This window comes from Chlamydotis macqueenii, chromosome Z, assembly GCF_036417535.1.
Source record: "Chlamydotis macqueenii isolate bChlMac1 chromosome Z, bChlMac1.mat, whole genome shotgun sequence".
Lineage (NCBI taxonomy): Eukaryota > Metazoa > Chordata > Aves > Otidiformes > Otididae > Chlamydotis > Chlamydotis macqueenii.
The window spans coordinates 48272420-48300302 of NC_141593.1; the positions used below are offsets into that span (position 1 = coordinate 48272420).

At 44.8% G+C, this 27883-nt stretch overlaps 1 protein-coding gene across 1 annotated transcript in view; it reads left to right on the plus strand.

Annotated features, from left to right (window-relative positions):
- Positions 1–4845: 4845 nt before the first annotated feature.
- The window catches only part of CPLX1 (complexin 1), a 103751-nt gene continuing 80713 nt past the window's right edge, over positions 4846–27883 (plus strand). Inside the window, exons 1-2 of the mRNA XM_086770117.1 lie at positions 4846–4966; positions 5842–5944. Of these exons, the coding sequence (XP_086626243.1) occupies positions 5914–5944 (31 nt within the window). The 5' untranslated portion in view covers positions 4846–4966; positions 5842–5913. The remainder of the gene's footprint in view (positions 4967–5841; positions 5945–27883) is intronic.

The following is a 27883-nucleotide window of genomic DNA, read 5'->3' on the forward strand; positions in this document are numbered from 1 at the left end:
TTTCCCAAGCCTGTAGTGTTGCATGGAATTGTGACCAAAGTGCAGGACCTGGCACTTCGCCTTGTTGAACTTCATACAGTTCACCTTGGCCCATCAGTCCAGCCTGTCCAGATCCCTCTGTAAAGCCCTCCTACCCTTGAGCAGATCGACACTCCCACCCAGTTTGGTGTAATCTGCAAACTTACTCATTCCTGTCAAAAGTACTTGAAACAGTGATCTCACAACAAAAGCCTGATATGCTTTGAGTAAAGACGTAATCATTTGATCAGCCAAGTGATAAAAATGGATTCTTAGCTTTGTGGACAACTTCTGGGTGCCAAAGAAGCCTTATAACATAGAGCAGTAAATCCTGGAGATAAGACCTACAGGATCTTTATCCCACCATGCCTAACTGCAGGAATCAGAGCCCTCCAGAGATGGGACTCTTAGTCTGTCTGGTAAGGCAAGAACTTGTCTGGAGAACAGGAAACAGAGAAAGGGATGGAGCTACAGGGATAACGGGAGTAGAAAAGGGAGAGTATAAATGAGAAACCACCAGCTTAGGAGCGAGAAGTTGTAAATGGCAGCCTACCAAGGGAAACCAGGCTTGGACACTTGTGTTCACAAAAAAAAAGAAAATATAATACACATGCCTGTGTCTGCATGTCATGAAGACAGGGCAATCAACACATGTTTGTTTCCGGTTTTATAAATGCAGGCAGCTAAAATTTGTCTTGTGATAGCTGCAGCAACTACTTACCTAGAAAGGTCATCTTCAGAGCTAGCAGAAATGATTGAAAAGTATTTTCATAGTTTTGACTTTAGGGACACACCCACTTCTTTAAAATAATATATTTTTTTTCCATTTGATTAGAAATTAAAGAACTTACTTGAAGCCTGCTATAAGTTGAGTGGAATAAAACAAAGCAATACTTTCAAAGAGACAAAAATGCTTGAATTTAAAAATGTTTTGATAGCCAGAATCGACAGCTGAAGAGAAGCAGAAACATGCAGTAGGCTTCTGTTCAGTGAACTAAACCCCTGGAGGGACTGTAACTACTGTCCACAAACTAGCCTTAGCAAGTGTCTAGCTCCTCTGACTCAGTAGCTGTATTGATTAAAAGCTAATAATCTGGCTGCTCTGCAAGTCCTGCCTGCAGTACACCGAACACTGCTGCAGTCACCTAAGTGTGAGCTGATAATAAAGTAGGGGGGGAAAAAGGTGAGGAGGCGAGGAAGAAAAAAAGTAGGTTCATTTTGGGCAGCTGCTTAAGTGTTTTCACTTCATACTTGGTTTGTGAGCTTTCTTATTAGTATCATTTTTACATGGCAATGATTTCAGTTTAGCAGTCAAACACCATATGGAATTAAATAATCAAACACAGCATTTAAAGATGTTGAAATTAAACATTTTTTTTTTTCCTGGAAACACATTATTTTCCATCTTTTTTGAGACCTGAATATTCATTTTTCTATGGAAAATGTAACCAGAAGTTATTACTGGCTTATTCCACCTTCTTACACAGACACCGGTAAGTGCACAGATTCTCAGCTGGTGGCCAAGGAGTCTGAGTTCCACGGACAAAGCTCCATGGAGGAGATCTTTGCTTTCAGTTTTCTGTACCACCTGCACCAAGCAAAGTCATGGAGTGCATTACTATTATTCCTGTTTGTAAATGCGGAATAAGTGTGTTCGCACAATCAGGAACAAATATATCTCAGCCACACAATGCAAACCAGACTAAGAACTGGCTCTGGTATTTTGGGAAGTTTTGGAGGTGTCAGCAGTAGCCTCAGTGCGTGCAGCACTTCTCCTCTGTCCATGGTGCTGAGACGGATCCCACGTGCAGATACCGATTTCTATCCCTTGCCCTGATCAGAAAACATCGCTGTTTCTGAGATTCGTTGCTGTCCAGTAAATACGCTATTAAATGGCATTATTGCCAGATTCATAAAGTATTCTGGACATAATATATCGTTATATGTAATCAGAAAGAAGATCCATGGGGCATTGCTTATATCACTGCCATGGCTGGTCAAGCTGTTATTTCTCTTGTAGTAGAAGTCATGTATCTCAAGTAAATCACATAATGGATTCCCATGAGTCCAGCCATCCAGTTGGGTTTCTCAGAAAATTGAGGAAAGATTGTGCCAGAACACTTCTGTTCAATTTCTGAGGTAAAAGCCTTCTCCAGAAGCCTCTCTGAGACCATTAATAGACACAGATGTATAGACTACATCACCTCTTTTTCACCATGTCCTTTCTTGCCTCCAAACTTAATGTAAGGAGGGTACTAGTGGGATCTTTCCTGACTGATAGGTCAGAGTACCACATGGATAGGAGGTACCCAAATCAGGCTAACAAGCATTTGGGCTTTCACCTTGAAGGTACACCTTGTGGGAGTTGCTTGGGTGCTGGCACTTGAGGTAGGGAGGAGACGCTTAAGCTGAGACTAAAAGTATCTCAATGGGGTTTGGGGTCTGGTGATCCTGTGCCTTGTTCTCCTGAAGAAGAGGGAGCTGTGAAGTAGTGAGTGTTGCGGTCATGTTTCACTGCCTCATGTGTCTTGATTTTCTGTAGCAGCTATTATCTGGAAAAAGTGGGAGTATTTTGAGGACAGAACCATAGGTACATGATGTTTGGAGAGTCAGCTGGTTCTGCGGACAGACCAGCAGCTCTAAGGACCTCACGGGGTCTTTTCCTTTATGTGCCTATTGTTTTGCCTGGTTTGTGAAAGCCCCTGTGGATGACATCACTTTATTCTCTGCACTCAAGGGAGGACATTTGCCATTGCAAAGCCTATTGAACAGGAAAGATGACATTTCTCAGTAACCTCACTTGGCTGTACTGGCCCCTGGCTACTACAGGAGTTCCTTGATGTAGCATGTTCTGGGATCTCCAAAGTAGGGAGAAGAAATGTGGGTTTAGACAATTCAGTGTTTTAACTATTAGCCCACACTTTTCTGATCCTTGTGTTTGAGGGCATTTGAATAATTCCTTCCCAGGCTCCAGGATATAAGAGCAAGGTGTGCATCTGGAGGTTTAGTAGTGTGGGGCACGCACACTGTCCTACTCTCCAAGAGCACTTGCATGATCAAGGAAGGCTGCTGGGCCCGTAGACCTTTCCCTGCCGTGCCCTCCCTGGCCCTCAGATGAGCTCGCCCACGGGGCTGTGCCAGCGCATCCCCGGGATGCTGTCCCCACTGCTCCCCCACCCTCAGGCCCTTGCTTCTGCCACCGTCATTCCGCAGCCCCCTACCCCCCTTATATACCCATATTGGTTGCTCTGGGGACTGCTGTCACACCTCTCCTGCTGGTGACAGGAGGGCGGATCAGCAGCAGAGCTCGTCCCCTCCCCACCCAGACCCAGGCCGGCTGCTGGCATCCCTAATGGTGGGTGCCTGTGCGGTGAAGGGATATTGCTCTGCTTTGCCACGCAGCGCTGGCACCGCAGGCAGCTCTGGTCTCCTCACCTTCAGATGCTGTTCCGAACCCGAGGTGGGCCATGGATCGCAGCCTTTCAGTCAGCAACGCCAGGGAGGGGACTCAACCCCCACAGCCCTCCCCCAGGCTGCAAACACTGCTGGATCGCAAGAGGACCGAGCCGAGCAGCCGGACACCTTTCTCTGGCCACAGTAAAATCTGAGGCGAAGGAGGAGGGAGAAGGCGGCTCTGCTCCTCGCCTTGTCTTTCTTCCTCACCTCTCCAACTCCTTCCAGGACCTAGGGCATGAAAAGGGACCTCTGGGAAGGACCCAGAACAGAGGACGCAGATCGCTTTCCCACTGAGTGAAGGAGTTTAAGGAATTTTAGTAGATATGGCATTGATTAATTATTGCTGTGCATCCCTAAGGAATCAAGTTGATAAATAGTGCTTAATGTTTTGCTAACTACTTGCTTAATAATTTGTTAACCATTGTGCAAACTATCTGAAGCAGAAAGTCTTGCAATTCTTCATGAAAGACAGTTCCTGGTAAGGACTAGGGGGGTCGCTTCAAGAACCAGCTAAAACCGACCCTGCAACTTGAATGAAAGCCAAGGGATAACTGAGTTTACGCAAGAACAAAAGGTTACTAGCGGTGACGAAGAGGAGTCACCTGCCTTCACCCCCGACGACCACCGCCAGTAGGCACTGCGCAAACCTAGATGGGAGGAGTTTATGAAAATGACCCGTTGGGACTAATTTTAATACGAAGCGGGGATAAGTCATGCATATGCATAGGCGTATTGCGAAACTTTATGTATATGTAACACTTGGGTGTATAAATTTGAAGTGAGCTACCGCGTCAGGAGCGCACGGTTTTGGTGGGACTACCTCCCGTGCTGCCCAGCGCTGAATAAACATACGTACTTTACAACGTTACAGATTGTGGAGTCCGTTTTCCGCACGTCACCACCCTCGCCCCTTTTGCAGGAAACCGTTGCAGAGATCTCCCCTGGCATGCACACACTGGCTCGCAAGGAAGCGATCGCAAAATGTGACAGCGGGCTGACAAAGCTCCCCTCCTTCCCTTACGGCAAAGCGCAAGGACACCTGGCTGGTGCAAACGGCCGAGGATGGGGCGAGGGGGGACACGCATGCAAACACACGCACCCCTCCGAGGGGGTCGGGAGCCCCGGAGCCCTCCTCCGCGGAGAGCAGCGAGGCGCGAGGGCAGCACAGGGAAGGGGCGGGGGAACCTGAGGCAGGGGGAGGGAGACAATCCAGCTCCCGCAACGAGGGGAGGAGGAAGGAGGGACTGTGTCGGTGGGACGGTCCGGAAATCCTGTGATAAAAAGAGAGGCGCGGGGGAAAAGTAGGGAGAAGGTCTGGACTTGTCCTCTCTCACCTATTCCGCGCCTGCAACTTTCCCGGCAGCCCGCAGGCACATGGGTGCTGGCCGGGGCCTTTAGGACCAGACCGGAGAGGAGCAGAGCCGCCGGCCTCAGCTCAGCAAAGCAGAGCTCAGTTCAGCTCAGCTCAGCACCGCGCGGGCCGCCGAGCGAGGTACCGGCTCCGGGGCGGGCCGTGCCGTGCTGTGCCGGCCGGCATGTGGGAGGGCGGCGAGGGGAGGCGGGGATTGGGCAAGCAGGGGTGGAGTGGCCCTGGTTCTCCTGGGTGCTGGCGGGCAGCGCAGCCCCCCGCGGTTCGGTCGTGACCCGCTGTCGGAGCCGCTGTCGGCCGGGGGGCGGCAGCCTGCTGCATGGGGCGGGTGGGTGGGGGTGGGGACGGGTTAGGGCTGGGCTGCGCTCGAGTCTCAACCTTGAGGCGGTTCGGCTTCTTCCTGAGGATGTGCAGCCCCCGCTTGGCGTTGCACTGGGGGCTCTCTGGGTGAGGTTTCCGCGGGTCTGGGGTGGGGGAGCCTGCCCCGCACCCATGCCCACCATCCCGCTGCCCGGGCTGCATCCGCACACGAGTCGCCCGGTTGCCTCCGCTTACCTACCCGGGCAGTTGCGGAGCCCTTCACCTTCAAACGCCCCCTCGGCGGTCCCTGGCGGAGGTGGCCCTCTGAAAACCGAGAGGGCGAGAGGCGGGCGGGGAAACGGCAAAGTTCAAAGGTTTAACGCCTTCCTGCCCGCCTGCAGGAGATAAGCCGGGAGGACCGCGGCATCGCTCTCCCGGGCTCGCTCCTGGCCACCAGCCCTGCCTGGGGGAGCCGCCGCGTCCCCTTACCGTCCATTCCCCGCCCGCCAGCATGCAGCTCCGCTCCCCAGGGGCAGCCTTGTCCTGCAAAGCCAGCATCTGCAGGGATGGGGGGGTGGAAACTTGCCTGCACTTAGACAAGGGGAGGAAAGCTGTGGGGAGAAAGCCGAGAAGGACCAGGCATCAGCCTTTCCTCCTCCTAGAGACACCATTCCTCTTTTGGTTGTGCCTCTTTGCAGGCTGCCCTCCGAGGATTCCTGATCTCTGTGTATGTGAGGTGTGAAGGCGAGCAGCACCCCTAAGTCATCACCATGGATTTTGTTATGAAACAGGCTCTGGGAGGTAAGTGCAGTTGGCATGTGAGGGGCCTTGCAGCCCTTGCCTGCTGCCCTTTGTGTCTGGCAAGAGAGAGGATGGGCTGCCATGAACCTCTGGTAGGCTCTGCTGCTGGAAGAGCTGTCTGAGGACCCGGAAGAGCATGTCTGTCACTGATTCATGATCCCAGAGCCAAGCGTTTGAAGAATCTGAGCAGGAGAGGGCAGCAGCAAGCAGGGACCAAAGCCCCATGTCAGGGGCTAGACCTCCTGCACGAGGTGTGCAGGCCCTGGGTCATGCCTAGTCTGGCACCCTAACCAGCTGGCTGCGTATCCTGCTGTACAGTGCGCAGATCTTGCTTTGCTTCATGCCATGCCACTGCGGTAGGTATCACAAAGGCTGCAGACAGGTTTAGCCAGTGTAAACCTGAAGAAAGAGTAGTGTTTTGTGTGTGTGCATGAGGCCTCTTTTCATTCCCTCCCCCCCAAACATTAGCCAGATCTTGACCAAAAATAGTCACTGCAGAAATTTTTGTACCTGGTATTTGTAGAGTTGTTTTTAGTAAGTATATATAAGCAGGGAAACAGTAATAAAGTATCCCTCACACACCCTAGCTGGACTTGGGGCTAACCTTTTATATAGTTTCAATATATTTCCTTCTGTGCATGATGAATTGTTTTAACCTAATGGTGAGAAATAGAAAAGGCAGTGGTGTGGGGTAAACAAATTGAAAACAAGGCAGAAGTATTTGGGAATGAGATTCCTTCTTTCTGCTGCAGTTATGCTGTCTTTCTGTGCTGCTTGGCCTGAAAATTCAGTCAGAACAAGGCTGTCACTGAGATGATCCTGAATGCTGGCCGCTCTTGGAAACTAGAATAGTTGGCTTCAGAGGAAGTCAGTGAGGTGGTTGTGATCATTCTCTTTGGTACTGTATGTGCATTTTCCATTCATTTTCCTTTGGAAATACTGTAGAGTCATGGGACTGTGGGAATGTTTCATGGATGGTGTTATTGATGTCATATGCAGCTCCAACATTTACTACAGGACTCTCTCCCATGGCATGCAAACATGATTTTCATCTTTAAAAGCAAAGGAACTGTCTTGTTTTATATTGGTGTTTGGTTTTTGTTTTTTTTTTTTTTCACCAAGAGAGAGAAACTGTCACAGTTAAGAATAGAGCAAGCAACCCAAGTTTTAGTTAGTGTTTCGAATGTGAAGATCAAACTGGAGAAGAAAGGGTCTAGTTTGATTGCACAAAAAGATACGAAGATACCTATGTGAGAAGATAATTATTTGTATGATAACAGTATTACATTTCACTACTTTTCAGTGCTTGTTTTGAAGGAGAAATAGTGTTAAGAGCACAGTTTGCACTGTTTGCTATGGTGTGAATAATGTTGCTTGCACAGAAATGAAGAAGTGTACCTACGAGCTGGAAATCTATGAATCCACTAAAGGGAACTAACTACTTAGAAACTGCCGTTAAAGGCATGGGGAGGGCTGTTGCAGCAAAGGACTAACAGCTGAGAAGCATACCTTTTCTTGCAGCTTAGTGACTAACCTAAGTGGGCTGCAATGTCTGCCCGTGCTTAACAGCATTTACTCTGGGCAGACATTCATTCTAACATAATATTGCCTGCTAGGGTCAGGATTTGCATTATAATAGAAATTGCTGAGAAGGCAAATTCAAAAAGCATCTTTTGGTGAAGCCTGAGTATCTGATGTCTGTCAAGATGGTGCCTGGGGCACCAGTTCTGCCAGATGACAATGTATTAGCAAAATGTGTCTGGACCTTGCCTACTTACTTAATAAAGGAGAAGTCTCTGCAGAGTGACAAAATCCAGGAAATGTTAATTAATTAAGCAGAGACCTATTTTTTAAATTAGAAATAGTTTCAAAAAGGAAAAACAAGATCTCCCAGGGCAAATAGAACATGGAAAGTAAGGGTAGTTTTAGACGCTTGCTTCCCACTGTAGTTAAAGCCCAAGCTGACATAGGCATGCAATCTGGCTGCACTGGCACAGCAAGCCGAGGAGTAAAGGTTACAGTTTGTTTCCTTAATTGTGAGTCCAGAATTGGTTTTGTCTGCCAGTTCTGACATCCAGAGGGAGATGCGCAAATGGAGCAAAGCACCAAACCTGTAGTCGGTGACAGGCTTGCTTTGGCTAGGATATATGGAATGATCTGCTAGGGAGCTTTTTATTATACCCAGTTTCAGGGAGATCTTCCTGTGGACTTCATGGCTCTTTGATTTTAGTTTAACGTGGCTTTTCCCAGAACACTTCTGAATTCATTGTGTTGTCCGCTTGGTATTTTTTGAATGGTGCAAAAGTTCTCTTCTGGCACTGCTGGAAGAAAGAAAACAAATTAGCACTTTTGTCAATCATGTTCCCTTGAATGTACAGAGAATCAGACTTGCTATAGATGTTGCTTGTACACCACTTACAGCTACGATAGCTTAACCTTTTCACTGTCTCAGCTGGGGACACCTCACAAGGGCCAGGAGCTGAGCTGAGTTTCTTTGTCTGACCATTATGGACATGGCATTTTCTCTTCCCAGCATCCAGCACCAAAGTGAAGCCTAGGCCAGAACTTATGGTAGCTAAGAGCCTGGATCTGAGAACTGTTTGCGGGCAGGGTACTTTTGCCCTTTTCCTGCTGGATGGGGCTAGGTGAGGCTCTGAAGCATATGAGGACTTTGGGACCAGGTTTAGTCATACTGGAGAGATCAGAGGAGGTACTGGAAGGAAAACATCATTGCTCTCCCACCTCCTCACTCACCTTGTTGAGGAAAAGGAGGTTTCACACTTTGCTTAATTAACAATAAACAGTAGCCTTAGCAGAATGTTCCTGTGGGAGTTTTCCCATTGTGTTTGAAGCAGTCTGTGGAGATATTTGTCACTAATGGACAATCAGATTTGTTTTTCCTTGGAGTTTTGCCAGTCAGAGTGGGAGAAGGCAGGAAGATGTTCTGAAAGGTAGGTGAGCTAAATTAACAGGCAAGGAAAGACAATTATGTTCTGTAGAGTTGCTTTGTTTGGAAGTCTGTGACTACGGGATTTACATTTTGTGAAATCAGTTTGGAAGGTTATTGTATTCATGAGGTAGAGTGTGTTCTTTCCTTGACTTGTTATTAAAGGGGGTCTGCAGAAGTCCCCTGTTTCTGTGCAGTCAAAGGCCATCCTGTGCTGGGGTGGCCAGCACTGGGATTTTGCTGCTAGTGTTGGCAGCAGAGTTTTTGCCTAGCAGTTGACAAGCTTGAAATGTGTATTTGCAAGTCCCTGGCCTCATCAAGGTAAAATCCTTGACCCTTTCATTATCTAGTGGGGACTGTGATCCAGGAAAAGCAGCAAAAATATTAGCTTACTTGGCCAATTTGCTTCTGTCATTTTTTTTTTGTGTGCTTCTCAGACCTTTGTGAAAGTCCCTGCATTTATTGTTTGACAGTGACAGAAGCCATATATATGAAATGCAGTCATGATGATGATTAGCTGTGTAGGATGACAAGAAGAAAATAGCAAGAGGAAACCTGCAGGCTTAAAATTGCTATCTTGTCTTCCATAGAAGTAGCAAAGGGCTATTTTGTACCTCTGACCCTGCCACATAAGCAGACATTGACATAGGTGTGTAGCCAGGGTCATTTGCCACTTTGCTGTTCCTGTGGCAGTTCACTAAATTAAAACAACCAACCGATCGCATTTTACATTAGGAGTGCTCTTTACCAAGCCATGTCAGAGGTCTGGAGAACTGTTGCCATGACTGAGGTGTATGACTTCCCAGGAAAAAGCTGTAAGTAGAGGACCTGAAATGGTGTCTGGAGGAATTTAGCAAGAGTGTTTTTCACTGGGTATTGTTTATCTCTTCATAGGTTTGTGTGAAAGCAAGGGGTGCACCAACACCTGAATCCTATGTCGTGCTGTGCTCACGTCCTCTGTCACTGGTAGCTTAGACAGATAGCGAAACTGAAGTAGAAGAGACACTAAACTTCTTGAAACTTCTGGCTTTCATCCTGTTACCGGGAGACGTGAAGGCCAAAGGTCTTAGGCATTTTCATATGGAAAAAGAGAAGGGGAAGGCCCATGGGAAGGCGGGAAGGATTTGTCTGAGGTAGGATCTTGATGTGGTTGAAGAGAGAGATTTCTTACAACAGAAACTAGCATTGTGCAGACCAGAAGGCTGTGAAGATATGTATATACAGAACAGCAACAATAGTTCTAACTCTGTACTATATGGTGTTGTGCAGGGCACTTTTAATGCACTCCGTTTATTCCCATGGGTAGGAGAAATGTCTAGCTGGGATGCTTGCCTTAAATAGTGACTTTCCCTAATGTCAGTCTGTAGATTAATCTTGTAACTCATTTAATACGTAGTGATGCATATGAACAGTACTGCCTACATTTCTTCTTAGAATAGAATAATTAGTTGGAAGGGTCATTTAAAGGTCATCTAGTCCAACCCTCCTGCAAGGAACAGTGACATCTTCCACTAGATCAGGTTGCTCAGAGCCTCATCCAACCTGCCCTACTACCTCTCTGGGCAACCTGTTCCACCTTTCACCACCCTCATTGTCAGAAATTTCTTCCTTATATCTAGTCTAAGTCTACCTCCTTCTATTTTGAAACCATTACCCCTCATCCTATCACAACAGGCCTTGCTGAAGAGTTTCTCCCCATCTTTCTTATGAGCCCCCTTTAGGTAGTGGAAGGCTGCTATAAAGTCTCCCCAGAGCCTTCTCTTCTCCAAGCTGAACAACCCCAACTTTCTCAGCCTGTCCTCATTAGGAGAGGTGCTCCAGCCCTCTGATCATCTTCATGGTCCTCCTCTGGACCCTGTCCAACACGTCCATGTTCTTTTTGTCCAGAGCTGGACACAATACTCTGGTGGGGTCTCAGGAGAGCAGAGTAGAGGGGGTTCTTCATGCTGACAGTACCTCTTGCATTCATTGTGCAATGCAAGCCACATCAGGAGGAAGGGTACATTTGATCTTCTGGATAGATATTCACTAGGCTATATTACAGGCATGATTTTCTGTTTTATTGGCAGCAGCTTAGAGTGAGGACTGCTGCTTGGCATTCACTTCTTTATTTGTCAGGATTCAGTGGAGACTTGTTTTGGTTCATAAGGATTCTTAAAATACTGTAGGCAGAAAACAAATGCAGCCAGATGGCCATCTGGAATGTGTCAGCAGCGGAGGAATTGCCTGCTTCATGTCCTTTACCAGCAGCTTTTGTTCAGCTAGATATACCATAAAACTCAGTCCAGAAGGAATCTTCTTGGTCTTGAAGGTAAGTGGAGATTTAAACCCTCCTGAAGATAACGGGATTTAAGTCAGCGTCCATAAGCTTGGAAAAAGCAGCCCGTATGCTAAGCTTACTTTAGTGAAGATGTGAGTGTGTGTGAATGCCAGATAAGCCAGAATGGAAACCGTACTGTGTTTAACAACATCTCAGCAGCGGTCTTCTTTGTGGCTTATGAAGTGTGTGTTTTGCTGCTGCATTTTCGTCACTTTACTCACTGGTGGTGTGTGGTTAAGTCCTTGATTTTTCCCTGGCAAAGTCAGTGAGAGATTGAGTGCAATTAGAGGCAATACAGACCTGTCCAGGGTAGAAGAGACGGTGAAACAGGCACAGTAGTTTCTGCCTTCTCTTCCTCCAACTCAGCCTCTTGTTTGTCACATTTGCAGTTCTCTGCTGACCTCTCTCCTGCTCTAGGACCTCATGTATCAGCTAGACTGTACTCCACTGCTTATGTTAATGTATGAAGTCATGGAGGAAGACAGAAACTGTAATGCAGACCTGCAAGTTGTAGTGCTGGCATTTACTTCTGAGGTCTCTCTTGCCGGTAATCCTTGAAAACCATGGCACAAGAGGCCTTTCATTTTGCAGTCAGGCCCTTAATAACATGCTTTAATTTTTGGTCAGCCGGGATGTGGTCAAGCAGTTGGACTAGATGATTTTTGTAGGTCCCTTCCACTGAACTATACTATTCTAGACCATAAATTCTTAAGTGAGTAAGAGTATAAGATGAATTGTGCAGCCTCAGTGTGTAGTAAGGTTGTGTTGTTGACCTGTTACCTTATGGATCCTCTTTTCTTTATCTAATGCTTTCAGAATATGCATTTTAATCACATTTTGAAGAGTAAGAGGTAGCGTTGATATCTGATGGGTACACTTTTAACAAGGAATGGTTTTATAGGCCTTTTTTCCTACTGTGTACTGCTGTCAAAGAGATTTTCTTCAAGAAATTGGATTGCATGCAATCATGATATCTGCTGCTGAGATAAGGATACAAGGGAAAATCCCATGTAGGTGTCTCAGTCCTTCCAGAAAAACAAAACAAACACAGGTGCTATAGCTGTTTAAGGCTGATTAATCTAGACCAGCCTTGGATCTTCCTTCTTCATTTATTTAATGCTAGATCCTCCAGTGACAACCTGTAGGGCTTAGTTTGTTCTTCAGGAATTCCCATTAAAACCAAGGAGCATGATATCTTCCAAGAGAGCAGATCATTGACTGTGGAGATGTTACCAGTGAAACAACTACAGTGAAGGTCAGCTGACTTATTCCATCCATGACCCAAACCAGAAAGAGGAAAACTGGCCAGGTCCTCTCTTCCTGTGCCTTTTTTGAGAAAACCTGCTGTCATAATTTAGCCCTGCTGAGGGCCAAGCTACGCAGTCTCTCACTCACTCCCCCCACCCTCCACTGGGATGGGGAGGAGAATTGATAAAGAAAACAAGGCAAAACTCATGGGTTGAGATGAAAAAAAAAGTTAAGAGAATAACAGGAAAAAAACCAAAACAGAAATGGAAAACACAATAGGTCACAGCAAATCCTGATACCTGGTTTCCTCCCAAGTAGCAGGAGACTCCCTTCAGCACCCTCCTGACTTAGATACTGAGCATGATGTCACATGGGATGGAATAGCTCTTTGGCTAATTTGGTAAACTTATCTCAGCTGTTGGCTAATTAGTAAACTATCCCAGCTATGTCCCCCAGCCATGGGGGCACAAGCTCCTGTTCCTGTCCCAGCTCAGGGATTAACTCTGTTCTAGCCAGAACCAGGACACCTTCCTTTTATGTTTGTTTGCCTCTGCTGGGCCTGTTGCTGTTAGAATCACACAAATGCTCTCACTTGTGTCTGCTGGGATCTTAGTTCTGTTTGTTTTTATTTGTAAGCAGGCATTGAGAGCAAAGTGTGATTATTTAGTATCCTTGGAGGAAATGAGCAGCCTTCAGCTTGTTGATTGTAGAGGTATGCCACAAAGAGCTTAACTAAGGTTTCTCCTGATGAGCATCTGCTTGCCAAGAGCCTGCTTGGAGTGGAGTGACACAGATAAGCAGGAAGTTTTTTCTCTCAGAGAGGGGAGAGAGGAAGAAATAAGGAAATTTCACATGCATTAAGGAGTTTGTTTAGGATTACTTCATGGCTGAACAAAAGATGCTTCTCTGATTCTTATGTCAGAGGGCTACATGCAAATGCATGCTCTTCTGTTTGAACATCATGGTCCCCTCTTTGAACATTATGTGATAGTGCTAAGAGAGGAAATAGAGGCTGGTCCTGAGACTCAGAGACAGATAGAGTCCTAGTATTCTCTAGGATGGGAATCCACAGTTTTTCAGGCCCTTTGAAAGAGGATATGGTTCATAAAGTGGTGACTGTGGGACATTAATCCCTCAAAGCTGCTGAATTTCTGCTCCAACTTCCAACAGCTGCAGATGCAGCATGCTGAGGTTCTTTGAAGTTCTCTTACTCTCCACTTTCAGTGGTGGGGCAGAGAGCACTCTGCCTTCGCCTTGGATGCTTGTCTTTGGGAGGCTGCAACTCTGCACGGCCTTTGTATACTCATTCCATGTGCTGAAATAAAGGGTTTACTCAAGGCTACATAGCACCGTAAACTTTTGCTAAGTGATGGCTTTGAGAACTGTGTTGGTTGCTGTCTTATTTTCTCACCTACAGCTTGATTGTGAGAACTGGAATATAGTCAGTTCTGTTTCTTGCAGGTTGGCTTTGGTGGCTGGAGTATGCATCTCAAAGGATGTAGAGCTTTGCTGAGAAGGCTGAGAATTTCCACAGGTTGCTGAGCAGATGATCATGTGGTTGGCTAAAGGGTAATAGCTGTAATTACAGACATGGCGAAGGTTACTAGTGATCTTCCTATTGCTGATACAAATTGCAGTGCATATTAGAAATAAAATACTTTTAACAAATGGTGTGTCTCTACTAAGGACAAATTGATGATCATACTGTACAGTTTGAGAATTGATTCCCACCCCCACTGCAGTTTTAAATGAGCTGATTTCAAATGGGGTGGATGCTGTCCAGAAATGCATTTGGATAGACAATAAATTTAATCTGCTAGCTTTTGTGTGCCTCTTTTTACAATTTGAAGTTGTCATTACGTACTGCTGCTTAGCAGCTACTTATGGTTTTGCAGCATGATTTAAGTCTTGTGGCTTATTTGCAGTGATACTGACCTTGAAGGAATGTCAAACATGCAACATCAACAGAAATTTGGGATTTGAATGGCTGTGAGTTATCTTCTGTGGAAAGTAATGGAAGAAACAAAGTAATCCAAGTCTAGAATGGTGGAGCTGTTTTGGTGTCTCCTAAGAGAATGGGAGCAATGAAGGAAAAGGCAGATAGCCCTTAAAGGAAGAGGGATGGCAGAAATGTGTGTCAATGCTTAGACTGGCAGATAGCTGAACTGCCATGTCTCTGTGTCCCTGGATCCACCTCTTTTTTTTTTTTTTTTCTGGCAAGCACAGGCAAAGGTGACTAGCAGGAAAGAAGTTTGAACCTAGTATTTAAGGAAATTGAGTGGGAGATGGTTGTCTCAACTGCTGGCCTCACCTGTGGGAGAACCCTGAGTGTGCTTGGGAAGGTCACTTGCTCTCTAGCTATATGGTGTCTCTCCCACTCCCCTTGCATAGGAAGCAGTATGTGTGGCTCCATTATGCCAAGAGCAGGACAGAGTCAAGTGTGACTCATGAGCACCTGAACACTGCTCTTCTCTTCATGGGAAGGGAATAGCTTTCTTTTTCCCTTCTGTCACTCCTTCTTCTGCTTCTTGGTGCTTGGCAGAGCTGAACTTACATACTTAATGGACTTCAAAGTTTGTCCTTGACTTGATATTGGCATAAAGAAACATTCTTATGCATTCTTCCTCCCTCCCACTATGTTAGTGCATGTAGTGTGAGACTTTCTTGCATGACCCCTGAAGGAGCAAAAACGGTGTGAGACTGCCTGGTCTTTGTTTCAGTGCCTGCTCTATGGGTGTGTGTCCGTTTAAATTCCTTGAAGATGCTTGTGTTAATTAAAATTTTAATTTGCAAGAGGACTTTCAAACGGTTTTACTAAAACATATTTTTTTTTCCATGAAAAGCTTTTAAACACACAGTTTATATTTTCTCAGTGATCGAGAAGAGAGACTCATCACAAATCTGAAAGGCTACATGAGACTAAGACATCATATGCAAAGAGATGTATTTTAAATCTTTGACAGTCATTTATTTTATGCTGGAGTTAAGTGTATGTATGCCACTCTTCCCTGAATCAGTGTGGCTCTTACTGAGTGAAATGTTTTGTTCTTGTGAATGAGCCAATTTCTCTGTGCAGTTTCCTTCAGATTTATTTTTTCATTATATAACAGAAAATTTATATTAAAACATCCAAACAAACAAAATCCAAACAAACAAGAAATTGAAGAGAAGGAGAAGCTATTCAGAGGTTTTGGTAACAGCCAGCACATCAGCATAGCTGCTTTGTGCACAGTTCTAGCTGGGAATAGAACTGCTTGGGAGAGTGTTTAGAAAAGTCCTGATCTCTATTAGAAACAGAAAAGTATTTTTAATTTTTTTTTTCTTTCTGTATGTTTAAAACACTTGTGACAAGTATTTTTCTTACTGCATAGTTTAAATATCAGCAGTTCTTGTTCTACATCAACCAAGCTGCACAGTGACAGATTAAAAGGAGCATGAAAGGAAATTTGTAATTACATGGAGATGCATTAAAATGCTGAGGAAAAAGGTTAAGAAGGGACACAATTGCTCTCTCTAAATACATAAGGTAAACACTGCAGTGAAGGAAGAGCTAGTAAGGTGAAGGACAGCGTTGGTAAAAGAATAATGTGAATAAATTGAGCATGAACATACTGAAGTCAGGAATTAGAAAACTGTTTCTGACTAGAGGAAGAGCAGAGGGGTGCTGGGGGAGCCTGCTGCTGGGGGAAGTGGAGAGAAATGGAAACTAGGTCTCCGGTGGGTTTCAAGTAGTGTATCAGTGTAATTGTGCATACCCAGAGAGATGGGGCCAGTGAGGCAGGAAATAATTTTCCCTCCTGACTATAGGAAGCAGAGAATATCTTTGACTCTTCACTTGTAAGACTGTCTATAATAATAAAATTGTCTTTAAAAGAGGTTCATTTTTTTTTCCACTCAATTCTGATGATGTTACAATACGTTACAGCCTCTGATGGGTTCCAGGGGTCTGGCCCAGCTCAGTGGGAATCAGGAATGTGCCCCTCTGGGTGAGGTGGTCACAAAGCTGTGGGTAATTTTCCCTTTTCTAAAAACATTTTAACTCTATTGTGCCCACGTGAGAGGAGGGGAGGAGGTCTGCCAGCTTTATCATCTCACTGCTCCAAGGATGGTACGAAATCATTTGTGAGATTCAGGTTGAAAGTTACTTTATTTCAAAGGACCTGGTGGATTTGCAAAGTAGTTTCTAGAGTTGCTTCTGGGTAAAGCAAGCTCACAGCTATGTTGGATATTTTTTCAACTGTGGTGTTGCAGCCCAGGTGGAGATTTTGAATTTTATGTAACAAGCATAACTTGAAATTCCCTCCATGGTAATTTCTACCTGCCTTTCACTTGGAAACTGCTGTTTTCAATACATTTCTTCATTTGTTTGTTTTACGCTCCAGTTGAGAAATAAATGATTTCAGAACTAAGTGTTTCCCTGAAATCTCCTACCAGTTTCGGACAGTTGTCTGAGAACAAGCTGTTCCTCAGTACTGATATTTACTATTTTACTTGTGGTAGCAGATTGTTAGATTCAGTTTATGTTCCTCATTTTATGCTCCTGCTCTCTACCCTAGCAATATCCTGGACTCAGGCTGACATTTGGTTAGGACTTAAACCTCTACCTAGGTAGGCACTTTAGGAGGGTGCCTTATGCTAGCTTAGTACCCAGAAAAAGAGGCTTGTTTTATATGCAGGACTGAATCCGTAGGGCTCAAATGTATCCTGTAGCATTGTGAGGCTGTGTCCCCATGGCTGAAAACTTTCCTCCCAGGTCTCCTTAAAACTGCCTGGTTACTTCAAGAGTGCTTACCCAAAGGAACCTTCAGAAAGGGCACACAGGCAGATGGTAGGACACAAGATCACTGCCACAGCAAGCAGTTGGCTTCTGGAAGAGAAGAGGAATGTACCATTCCTTTCTGCTGAATGTGCATCTGATTGTATTGCCAGTGAGTGCTCGGCCAGGCTGAGATCCCAGTGCAGTTCACATCTCTCTGAACACCATGTCAAGGTGCTCCCTTTTCTGGTCATGTGGCTGAGTTCTCTTGTCATGGAGACAATGACTGGCCTCCTGGCTAAGGAGCTTGATTGGGACTTCTGGTTTTTATTTTTAACTGTCATCTAGTAAAACTTTTCAGGTGGTACTGCTTCCACCTGGACCTTGGTTCCTCTCTTCCAGGACAGCATACATGGACTCTTGCGATGCTGGCAGCTGTGCTAACAGTTACTTGAAATAGGTGGGTAAAACACATCCTCTCGATCACCACCACAAGCAAGTGTGTTCTGCTTCCATGCTGCCTAAAGTGAAGGCAAAGCTGCTACAGTTTTAACTCTGCATTGCCTCTTGAATCCTGTCCCCGGGTTAAATGCAGGTTGTATCAGCTTCAATGGTATTTTAACTCCAGCCAACTATTTTGAATTGGCCACCCTGAGTTAAGAACACCCATTATTTTTTTTTTTCTCAGTTGTAGACATGCTGTCTTATTACTGGTTCTTGTGTGGTTATTTCTCTGATTTATTTAGGGCTCACTTTAGTGCGTATTTTACTTTGTACTGTACAAGAGTGGGTCCATTTATGTGCCTTAAAAATCACTCCTAAATAAAGGCAGCAGTTTAGCTAATCTGCTCGAACAGAGACAAGCTCTGGATGACCAGTGAAACCCAGGGCTTGATTCTGCACAGCAGGGTGCTGATCCTTCATAGGCACTGCTCTGATACAGCATAATTTAATTTACAAATTTCAGATGTTCTAAATATGTCTTTTTTGATAGGGATCTGTCAGTCTACAGCAGTCAGAGACCTGTGTTTCTACTAGTTTCATGCAGATGCAACTAAAATAATCACAGTTTTTCTTCCTCTCCTGGTTAAAAACTCATAAAAATGGAGTATTTCTTATTTCAACACAGTATGAAAAGGGTGGGTCAGTTTTATCATCTCCACTGCTGGATATGCATGGAAGAGATTTGTGGTACATTATTAGGAGGGGCTGGCTAATCCAGGGATGTTATTCGTTACATAAGATCTCAAACATGCACCAAGTGCAGCATGGATGCTTTGGAGAGAAGCAGTTATCTATTTTGTTGTCTTAAGAACAGAGCGACCTAGATTCTCTCTTCCTTTTTCTCTTTCTTTTTTTTTTGTTTCCCTTTTTCCTCACGGTTTGGCCTACTTAGTTGATTAAACTGCAACTCAATTATAACTGGTTGTATTACAGTTGGCAATAAAGCAGATACAAAGAGGCTAGAGTTGATAAAGTAATTTATTTTTTGCCTTATTGGTTAGCTGAAAATTATGGGATTAAGTGACAAGCATTAGTTCTAGTAGCTTTTGGGTGACAGACATGTCACAATAGCCTTGTCTGGCAGTAAGGAACACAAAAGTGATTAAATGAAATGTTGTGCATTTCATGGTAAGAAAAAAAAAAGGTAATGGTCTAATTTATAAAAGATTTTTAATATACTTCAAATCCAAAATAAGCAAATGCAAAAAACAGCAAATGCAGTGACAGTGTAGTTCATATTTTGTTTGAAGTGAATACATAAAACATATTGACACCTGTGCATTATGTGTAATTTTAATGCACCTGCAAATTCTCTGGCAAGTAAGTAATCCAGGTAGAGTTTGCAAAGGAGGTGACCAGACTCCAGCTGAAAACAACCCATGCTACGCAATCTTTGGTAACAGAAGTGTCATTTAGGTTAAGGATGTGACAGCCAGGTAATATGTAGTTCATGCTAAAGAATACTGTGTTTAATGGACATTGGCTCAGTGTCGTATTTGTTTCCTCGTCTATTTTCTCCACTCACCTAAAGCTCAGGGAACAAAACAAAAGAAAATCTGTTCCATGCAGGACAACCTGGAAAGTAAAATTCTTCTTCCCATGAAGTTCAAGGAGGGAAAGGATCCAATGAGAGCTCTTAATCCCTGAAGACGTGTAGAGTCAAATTGCACTCCTAGGTAGGGATTTCTAGGAAGATCTCTCTAGGTAGATAGATACCTGCATCAGGGATGAAGCTGTGGATGGAACCCAGCACCACATGTATGCATGGACTCCAAGTGGTGGGAGGAGTACCTTCTGCCTCTCAGGCTGGATGCTTAGCATGATTTCTTACTGTATTATCGCATCACCTGCAGCTGAGCAGCGTGCCTTCACACTGTTCCCACCTGCACATTCAAGCCTGACAATTTTGCCAGGTGAAAAAGCTGCTGGCATTCTGCTCTTATTTCTGTCTCTGACAGTCTGGAAAGCTGATGCTGTAAATACATTTCCTGATGGCAACACAGAAGAAGCCTACCCATTCCTCCTCTGAAAAGTCCCATTACTCAAGTTCGGCTATAGTGTGCTGTCTTGCTGCTCACTTACTACTTCAGTTTCTGAAAGTGGGGTCTCAGAGCTGCAAAGTCTATTCCATACTGTGTGAGGTGGATACTCTTCTTACCTACCTGGATTCTTATTTGGCCTCAGCAACGCATGAAGGAAGTATCCGTCTGTACCAAAATCTGCCTTTGATTTAAGCTGCATTTGGGGCTTAAAGAAGTTCCTCAGAGATCGGAGAAGAGCTCAGGGAGAAGGGCCTGGGAAAAACCTCCTTCCTGTATTTGTGCTGAAATTCCTGGTATTGGGGAGGAGTGGTCTAGTAAGGAAGCAGTATGCAAATATTATGGGAGACACTATACCAAGTTGATGGCTGAGTTCATTGGTTGTGACAAGAGCCAGATCTGCTCCAAGTGCAGCTCACTTAGAGCAAAAGAGAAAGATCACACTCTTTTATCTTCAAACAGTTTCTAAGAATGAAGAGCTGTTCATCTTTATAGGGAATTTTTTCTCCGCTGGGAAGGATTAATGAGCGATGACACAGCCAATAAAAGTCAGTTGTGTAATTTGAGGGCCTTTGAGGCCCTAGAAGGCCTTGACTTAAAGGTGACTGACATCAAGGGGAAGGCTACACTTGATTTCAAATGGTCTGAGTGCCAGTTGAAATGTGAAAGTGTCTTAAGATGCACTAGCACATTTCAGATGCTTTTCTGCATCTCCTCCATGTGGTGCTTTTTTATTGACTTTCATGGTTAATTTTTTGTCCTCCCTCAATTGCTAACACATACAGCCTGTTGGCCGTTGGCCTATCTTACAGTCTTTTTTTTCCTCGTTTAATGATTTCAAAATAGAGCGAGGTAGATTTAGATTAGGTACTAGGAAAAAAAATTTTACAATGAGGGTTGTAGAACAGTGGAACAGGTTGCCGAGAGAGGAGGTGTAGATGCTTCATCCCTGGAAACGTTCAAGGCCAGGTTGGATGAGGCTCTGAGCAACCTAATCTAGTGGAAGAGGTCCCTGCCGGGGGGTTGGACTAGATGACCTTTAAAGGTCCCTTCCAACCCTAACCATTCTATGGTTGTATTTCATGGACCTTTTCTATTGGGATGTCCTCTCTCTTTGTTTTACTTTGGTGTGCTAAGATAGCACTAAAACCACTTAACAGGAGAGCTTAGGAACCGTTTCTTGAGATGTATCCACCAGGATCAGACTACCTGTGTGGTATTCCTGGTCTAATATGCAGTGCCTAGCAGAAGGGTCTCATGGGCATCACTTACTTCAGCTAGTTCAGGACTGCTACTGTGCCCTGAGGAGGCAGAGAGGATCTGTTTGTTTACTCACTCCCACAAGATCAAGAATGCTTTATATAGTCAGTCCTTGGCCCTGATAATGCTTGTCGTCCTTGTGATGCAAGTTCCTGTCTAGCTGTTCTCTGAATGCACCTGGTGATTCATGCCCGTGTTATCACCTTGCACAGAGCAGTAAATCACCCTTGTCTACCTATGTGGCACTGTTGGGGATCCCTTTCTAATGTACTCGTTAGAATCAGATATTTTTAACAGTTCAGCTGACAGTTCAGCTCCTGAACAAGCTCATTACAGTGCTCAAATGGATGGACTAGCTTGACAATGGAACGCAACAGAAATAATTTTAACTAGAGACTGTTTAATTATGTAACATTCTTAAAATGTGCTTTCCTCAAGCACATTTCCTCAGCCCCTCTGGGGAACATTTACAACTTCTTCCTATGAGTAAGCATGTGTTCCTTCTCTGGCCCTAAAGGTGAAGTCTTTAATGGGATCTGTGGTAGTTCTTTGCTAGAGAAAGATGAAATACAGTATTGGCATATATTCTGGCTACCAGCAGAAGGAACAGGATGAAGGTCGTTTAAACATTTTCAGCGGAACACAATCACTCAGAACATCAGGATGATTTGCTGCCTGATATGCTCACACTATGTAAGGATAAGGGAGAGCTGTATTTATTAGTTCTTCTCTTTAATCTGCAATATGAGCTATTTCCTGTCACATTGCATTGATTTCCATCTTATCATGGTCTTGTAATAATTGTAGAGGCAGTACAAAACCTAATCTACTCTCAGTTTTCTAGCCTTTGCTGTGACAGTAGTTTAGATCTCTGTAGTCTCCTTTTCAGCAGAGCTGCTGGTGAGTCCCCGCTCCCTTTCAGGGAGTGTACTTGTACTTGTGCGCTTGAATATTCCTCTTTGGGTAGACATCCTTGGTTTTGCACCCTGTTTGTTTCATGCCATTATTTGAGAGAACTTGTAATGCTAATTTTTCTCTGCATAGCAGCTGCTTTTAGCTTGCCATCATCCAGATAAAGAACTGCAGAAAGCCTAGTATGCTTGAAAGCTGCTCTGTTTTTTTTTTTATCTGTTTTTTTTTTTTCTATCTCCTAACAAATGATGCTTCTCTTACTTCTTATGTTAGTGACTTTACACTTACACTACTGCAACAGTGGAGTAAGTGTCCATGTTATAATTCAAACAATTAATTAAAATGTGGGATAGATCTTGCAGGACACTCTCCCTGCAGCACATCCTTCCAGTATGATAGCAAATTAATTTTGCATCAGCTTCCAGACTTAGAAAGCAATAGAAGCGGTCTTCAGGAGTCTTTTTATTCCTGCTTCTGCAGACATACTGATTTATTGCTGCTTCTGCAGACATACTGATGGATGCAACCAATACAGCTGACTGGCAGATATTAAAGTTGCCTCAAAGAAGCAACATTAAGTGATCTTCTGAGGGACGTCCCAGGAGCACTGGCTTCCCTTCAGGAGAATGGAGAGAGCACAGGCAATGTTCCTTTACTGTACATGCTGAATGTCTGTATTAGCTGAGATGGATCCTATTAGGATTGTCTTCCTGGGAGAAGGCCCTAACTGGTCACAGCTACAGACCCAGTTTCTGCACTGGCGACATCTTAAGCTGAGGTAGTTGAAGTGCGAGGAAAAGACCTCTCATGTAGTTTTCACTTCTAAAGATGGAAGGAAGTCTTCAGAATGTCAGCCAGATACCAGACACATTCCCTCCAGACTGTCTTGTGGGAATTGCCGTCTACAGCCACACCATTTGCACAAATCAGTGATGAGCTGAAAGCACAGACGTGCACCAGACCTTCATGGTTTGTCGAAGGGGCCCACACTGCAGTCAGAATTGGAGCTGTTAAACTGAGAGCAGTTCAAGGATATGTTTCCTATTAATCTATTTAGGTTTTCATTATCCCCACTGCCCTTTCTGGGTACTTACACCTTCTCATTGAGAAAGAATGTGGCCACACAAGGAGAGAGTGCAGCAGAACTAGAAACTTCCCCCAGGGCAGGAGTGAAAATGAGATGCCGTATGGTGGCCTTCTATTTGCTCTCTCAGTTGTGTGAATGCAAAGGGAAGTTATCCGATAAGGCAAGCAGAGGATGGATGTTCCTGTAGCTGGTCTGTGGGATAGTCCACAGACTATGGCGATAGTCCTCTTTTTGCTTTGTCCTTTGCAGCTGGGTTGTCAGTTATGCTTCTGAGACAAATTCAGAACTTTTGTCAGGATCAAGAAGAGGCTGATCTTATGCAGGGACAACATAATAAAGATGAGAGGTGAGGATACGGGAGAAGTATCTGAGATTCCATGTTTGCAACAAGTATGGTTTACGGGAGCTGAAAAAAGAGTACAGTGGCTTGCACTAGAAGTAGGTCCCCTTCACGGACCTGAGGCCGTTGTGAATAAGATATGCTGCTCCTCTTTCTGACAGTCCATCACAGTTGCACTTTCGTTGGACAGAGGTAACTGACGTAAACTTAGAAGTGACTCATTCATTTTGAATATGCTGCTAGTCTAACGGCGCTTCAAGTTTCCAGCCTAAAGAGGCAGGCAGCGCTTCCTAATTCTGTATTCCATTCTGCAAAAGCACCTAAGCCCATGGCAATCTTCAGTTGTGTGCTGATTTGGGACCACATTTGAGCTTTTTTTTTTCTAGCAGCTTTGGCATTTAATCTTTTCTTTTTCATGCCAGTTGTTAGGAGCAGGTGTGATTTCCCAGCAGTTGTGGCCAATATAGTGTCCCCTTGTGTGCAAGTTGCCTACATGGTGGTGGGAGAAGAGATAAGTGCACTGAGTTGACGAAACAAGTGAACCTGTTCTGTTCTTTTAAAATTGGATAACTAGAAATTTGTGGTTGGTGTTTGCAAAAGGGAAAAATGGAATGGAAATGACTCAAGGATTAATCAGATTTGTGGTGGTAGTCATAGTCGAGGCATGGCACTCAACAAAGCTTTACCTTAAGAGCATTCAAATTTTTCTCTGTTACTGGTCTTCTCTCTTTTTTCATAATGTTTGAAGCTGAGGCTTTGGTTTTGGCTCTAAGCAAAAATGACACTTCAAAGAGGTATTTTGGTGCTGCTACCTGTTCCCCAGCTCCCTCCATTTCCCCATCTATCTCTAAGTCACTTATCTGTCAGCCTTGCCGCAGACTTAAAAGGGGGGGAAAAAAACCATCAGCTTTTAGCAGTTGTGTTGGTTCTTGCCTTAGCAGTCTAAGTTTTAATTCAATATTAATGCATGACTTTCTCTGCTGAATAATTAAGATGTTTAGCATAAAAGGATGAAGACCAATGGGATTCCTGTGATCCCAGCTGATGATTTATAGCTTTAATCTGGAGATGCTTTAAATTGTAGTCTGTCAAAGTATATCCAAGTCCCTAGCTGAAAGAAACATTTCAGAAGTTCACCCTTGGCATCAGTAAGGTAAAAAGCATGGGCTAAAATTTAAGCATATGTGTAGCTCCTTTGCTAGGTTGGCGATCTATTTTTTTTCATACACAATGAGAAAACGAAAACTTGCCCAACCTTTATAGCTGCTCTTTCCTTGTTTTCTTGGCCTAGACTGAGATCTGTGCACGACAGAAAGCCAAACATGAGTGCGGAGCTATCAACAGCTGGGAAACAGCTGTGTGGGAAACACAATGTGTTGAAACTTGTGAGGACACCCAGGCTACAGTCATCAGTTGCTCCTCCCTTTATAAGATAGTCTTTAAGCCTTGTTTCGTGCAGCCACTGGCATTTATTCTTGGCAGCAGAAAGTCGTGTTTGCCTCTCATTTTAAACATTTGGTGTTTGGCCCATTTGAAGACTGTGCAGTCACAAATTTTTCTGCCCACTCTTCTAGGTTATGTCCCGCCTCTGCATCAGTTCTCTGTCTGCAATATTGCTTCACATGCAGCTGTGCTTCTGGGTTCTTTTGCATAGCAGATTTAAAATTGTGATAAGCAGCTGCTAGCTGGAATTGAGGCTTAGGGGCTCGTTAGCTCACAGAGGCACTAATATTTTCATTTGCATTTTAGGAGAGCTTATGAGACTCTGTAATTACAATGTCTGAAGGCTCTCCATCCTCCTGAGGCTGACTAGCCACTGTTTTACTGCTCGTTTGCTAAGTAGCAGCAAAATTAACCATTTGTTTAGAAAGCAGATAGTTTGACAGCTATAGAGGGAATACCCTCCCCATCCCTTCTGCATGCGCTGGGATACATCTTCAGTAATAACAATGGATCTTACTTCTAAAGAACTCACTAGACTGCAAGGTATTTTCCAAAGAATGGGAACATCTTTGCTGCTTTTCACAGAAGAGAGAGTTAAGGTTCAGAGGTAGAGCCCACTCACTGGGATGTGAGTAGGGTGAATTTGCCATCTTGACTAAGAACCATCTGTGCCCCCAGTGGTCATCTGTCCTGTTATGCGGGTGGAGTGATAGAGGGCTGACACAGACTTGGAGGATGGTTTTCTTGTGCTCCTATCTTCTGCCCCAAGTATTAGCCTTTGAAACAGCAGTTAGCAGACTGGCTGGCTTTGAAATAAACTCAGTCACCAAGGTACCTGGGATAGCATTCCCATGAAAGGAATGAAGAGTCTGCAGCAAGCAAAAAGAAGTCGGGAAAGAAGTGAGAACATCATGTGAGGGAAGGAGGCAAGGGTTTACTCGCTCTGTGGTTATGTAAGATTGTGACCGTGGAGTTCTCAGGATTCTATAATGCACAAGGACATGGAGTTTTGGGTTTCTGTGAATTTTTAAATTATAGATTACTACAAATTACTACTAATAAAGCAGGTATATGTTACAGGATACTACAAAATGACCACTAGTGTATATATATATAAACCAAATTCTTGGTCTTTCAAAATCAAAAATTTTTCTTTTGAAAGGAACTTCAAAGATCATCTCTTTCCAAGCCCTCTCCCTTCTACTAGATCAAGTTGCTCAAACCCCAATCCATCCTGACTTTGAACACTTCCAGTGATGGGGCATCCACAACTTCTCTGGGCAACCTGTTGTTATCACACAATTACCAAAAGAAAGTATATATTTATAATCATTCACCTCTATGCTCATGTATATATGGTATGAGAGGTCTTACCAGTACAGCACTCACCAAACCATCCCCAGGAATGTGACTAATCAGTGATGGAAAAGCGTTTCTTCATAGATAATCCACATCTGGGAGTTTGGATTCAGCCAGGCATCCCCAGGGTGTCTGGGAGATGTCATGCAGAGAAGCTTTCTCAGAGAAGTGCTTGCAGAGAAGCTGCCACAGGGAAGCTTAATTTTTGTACAATTTTGGTGTAGATACACAAGTAGGCATAGGATGTAGTTCCTAGCTTTTCATCATCACAGTTTCTTTGTTCTGACAGCTCTACCTTATCAAGTATGTTTCAGCTCCTGGAGAGCTTAACAGGGATATCCTGGGCTCTCCCTGGACTCATTGGGGATATCTCAGACTCCTGCTGAGTTCAGCAGAGTGCTGAGGTCATCAGGGAGTCCTTCAGGTGGGGCGGGACATGCCTTGGTTAAGTAGATACCCATCTTTGTCGGTAGATTTACTTGGTCACCTTTGTGGCTGCTCACAGCAGCTCTTCTTTACAGCATCTGTAAAGTGACACTTTTACTGACACTCTTTACAGTGTCTCCACTTCTCAAGGCGTCTGCTGTTTTCTCCTAAACTGTGGCACACAAGAGTAAGCAGGCAAAGGATGCCAATGAATGGAAAGCTGCAAAGGCAAGGGGCAGCGGGAGAAAGAAGCAGCTTCCCTCGAACCCCGAGGTGCTCCTGCAGAACCGCTTTGCCGCTCTGCAGGCCGAAGAAGTAAGACCTTGGTGGAGGCACTGGGAGCCGTGCAAGGTAGCCCGACCAGCTCGCGTGATTACTAGTGCTACCAAGAAAAGGAGATGCGTGATAGTAGTGGGTGACTCTCTCCTGAGAGATATGCAGACACCCATCTGCTGACCTGATACTCTCTCCCGGGAGGTGTGCTGTCTCCTGAGGGCTCGTATCAGGGATGTCACCAAGAGAATAACAAGCCTCATAGGGCCCACGGACTACTACCTGTTGCTGGTGTTTCATGTGGGTGCCAGCAACACAGCCAGCAGCAGCCTGAGAAACATCAAAAGGGATTTCAAGGCCCTGGGTACAACAGTCAAGGACTCTGGGACTCAGGTGGTCTTCTCGTCAGTCCTCCCGGTCGAAGGGAAGAGGCCTGAAAGGGCCAGACGTATCTGGCAGGTCAACTCATGGCTCAGGGAGTGATGCTACAGCCAGGGCTTTGGGTATCTAGACCACGGGGCTTACTTTGAGAAGCCTGGTCTACTAGGGGCTGACAAAGTACGCTTAATTGATAAGGGGAAGTGTGTCCTTGGCCAAAGGCTTGCCAGGCTCATTGGGAGGGCTTTAAACTAGTGTTGCCGGGGGAGGAGGAGCACAGTCCAGCCCACTGCTGCCAGCACCAAGTGCCCAGAAGCCAGGGAAGGATCGCGGGTAAGTGCGAGTGAACTTAAACTGCAGACCAAAAGAACTCCTGTTGCTCCAGCCAGCAAGTCGGCTTTGTCGGGGGCCCGGCTGAAGTGTCTATATAATAATGCGCACAGCATGTGGAATAAACAGGAAGAGCTGGAGATGTGTGCACACGAGCAGGGCTACAACCTTGTTGGTGTCATGGAGACGTGGTAGGACAACTCGTATGACTGGAGTGTCAGCGTGGAAGGGTATAGGCTTTTTAGGAAGGACAGGCAGGGGAGACGAGGAGGGGGTGTTGTTCTCTATGTCAGTAACCGCCTGGAGTGCATGGAGCT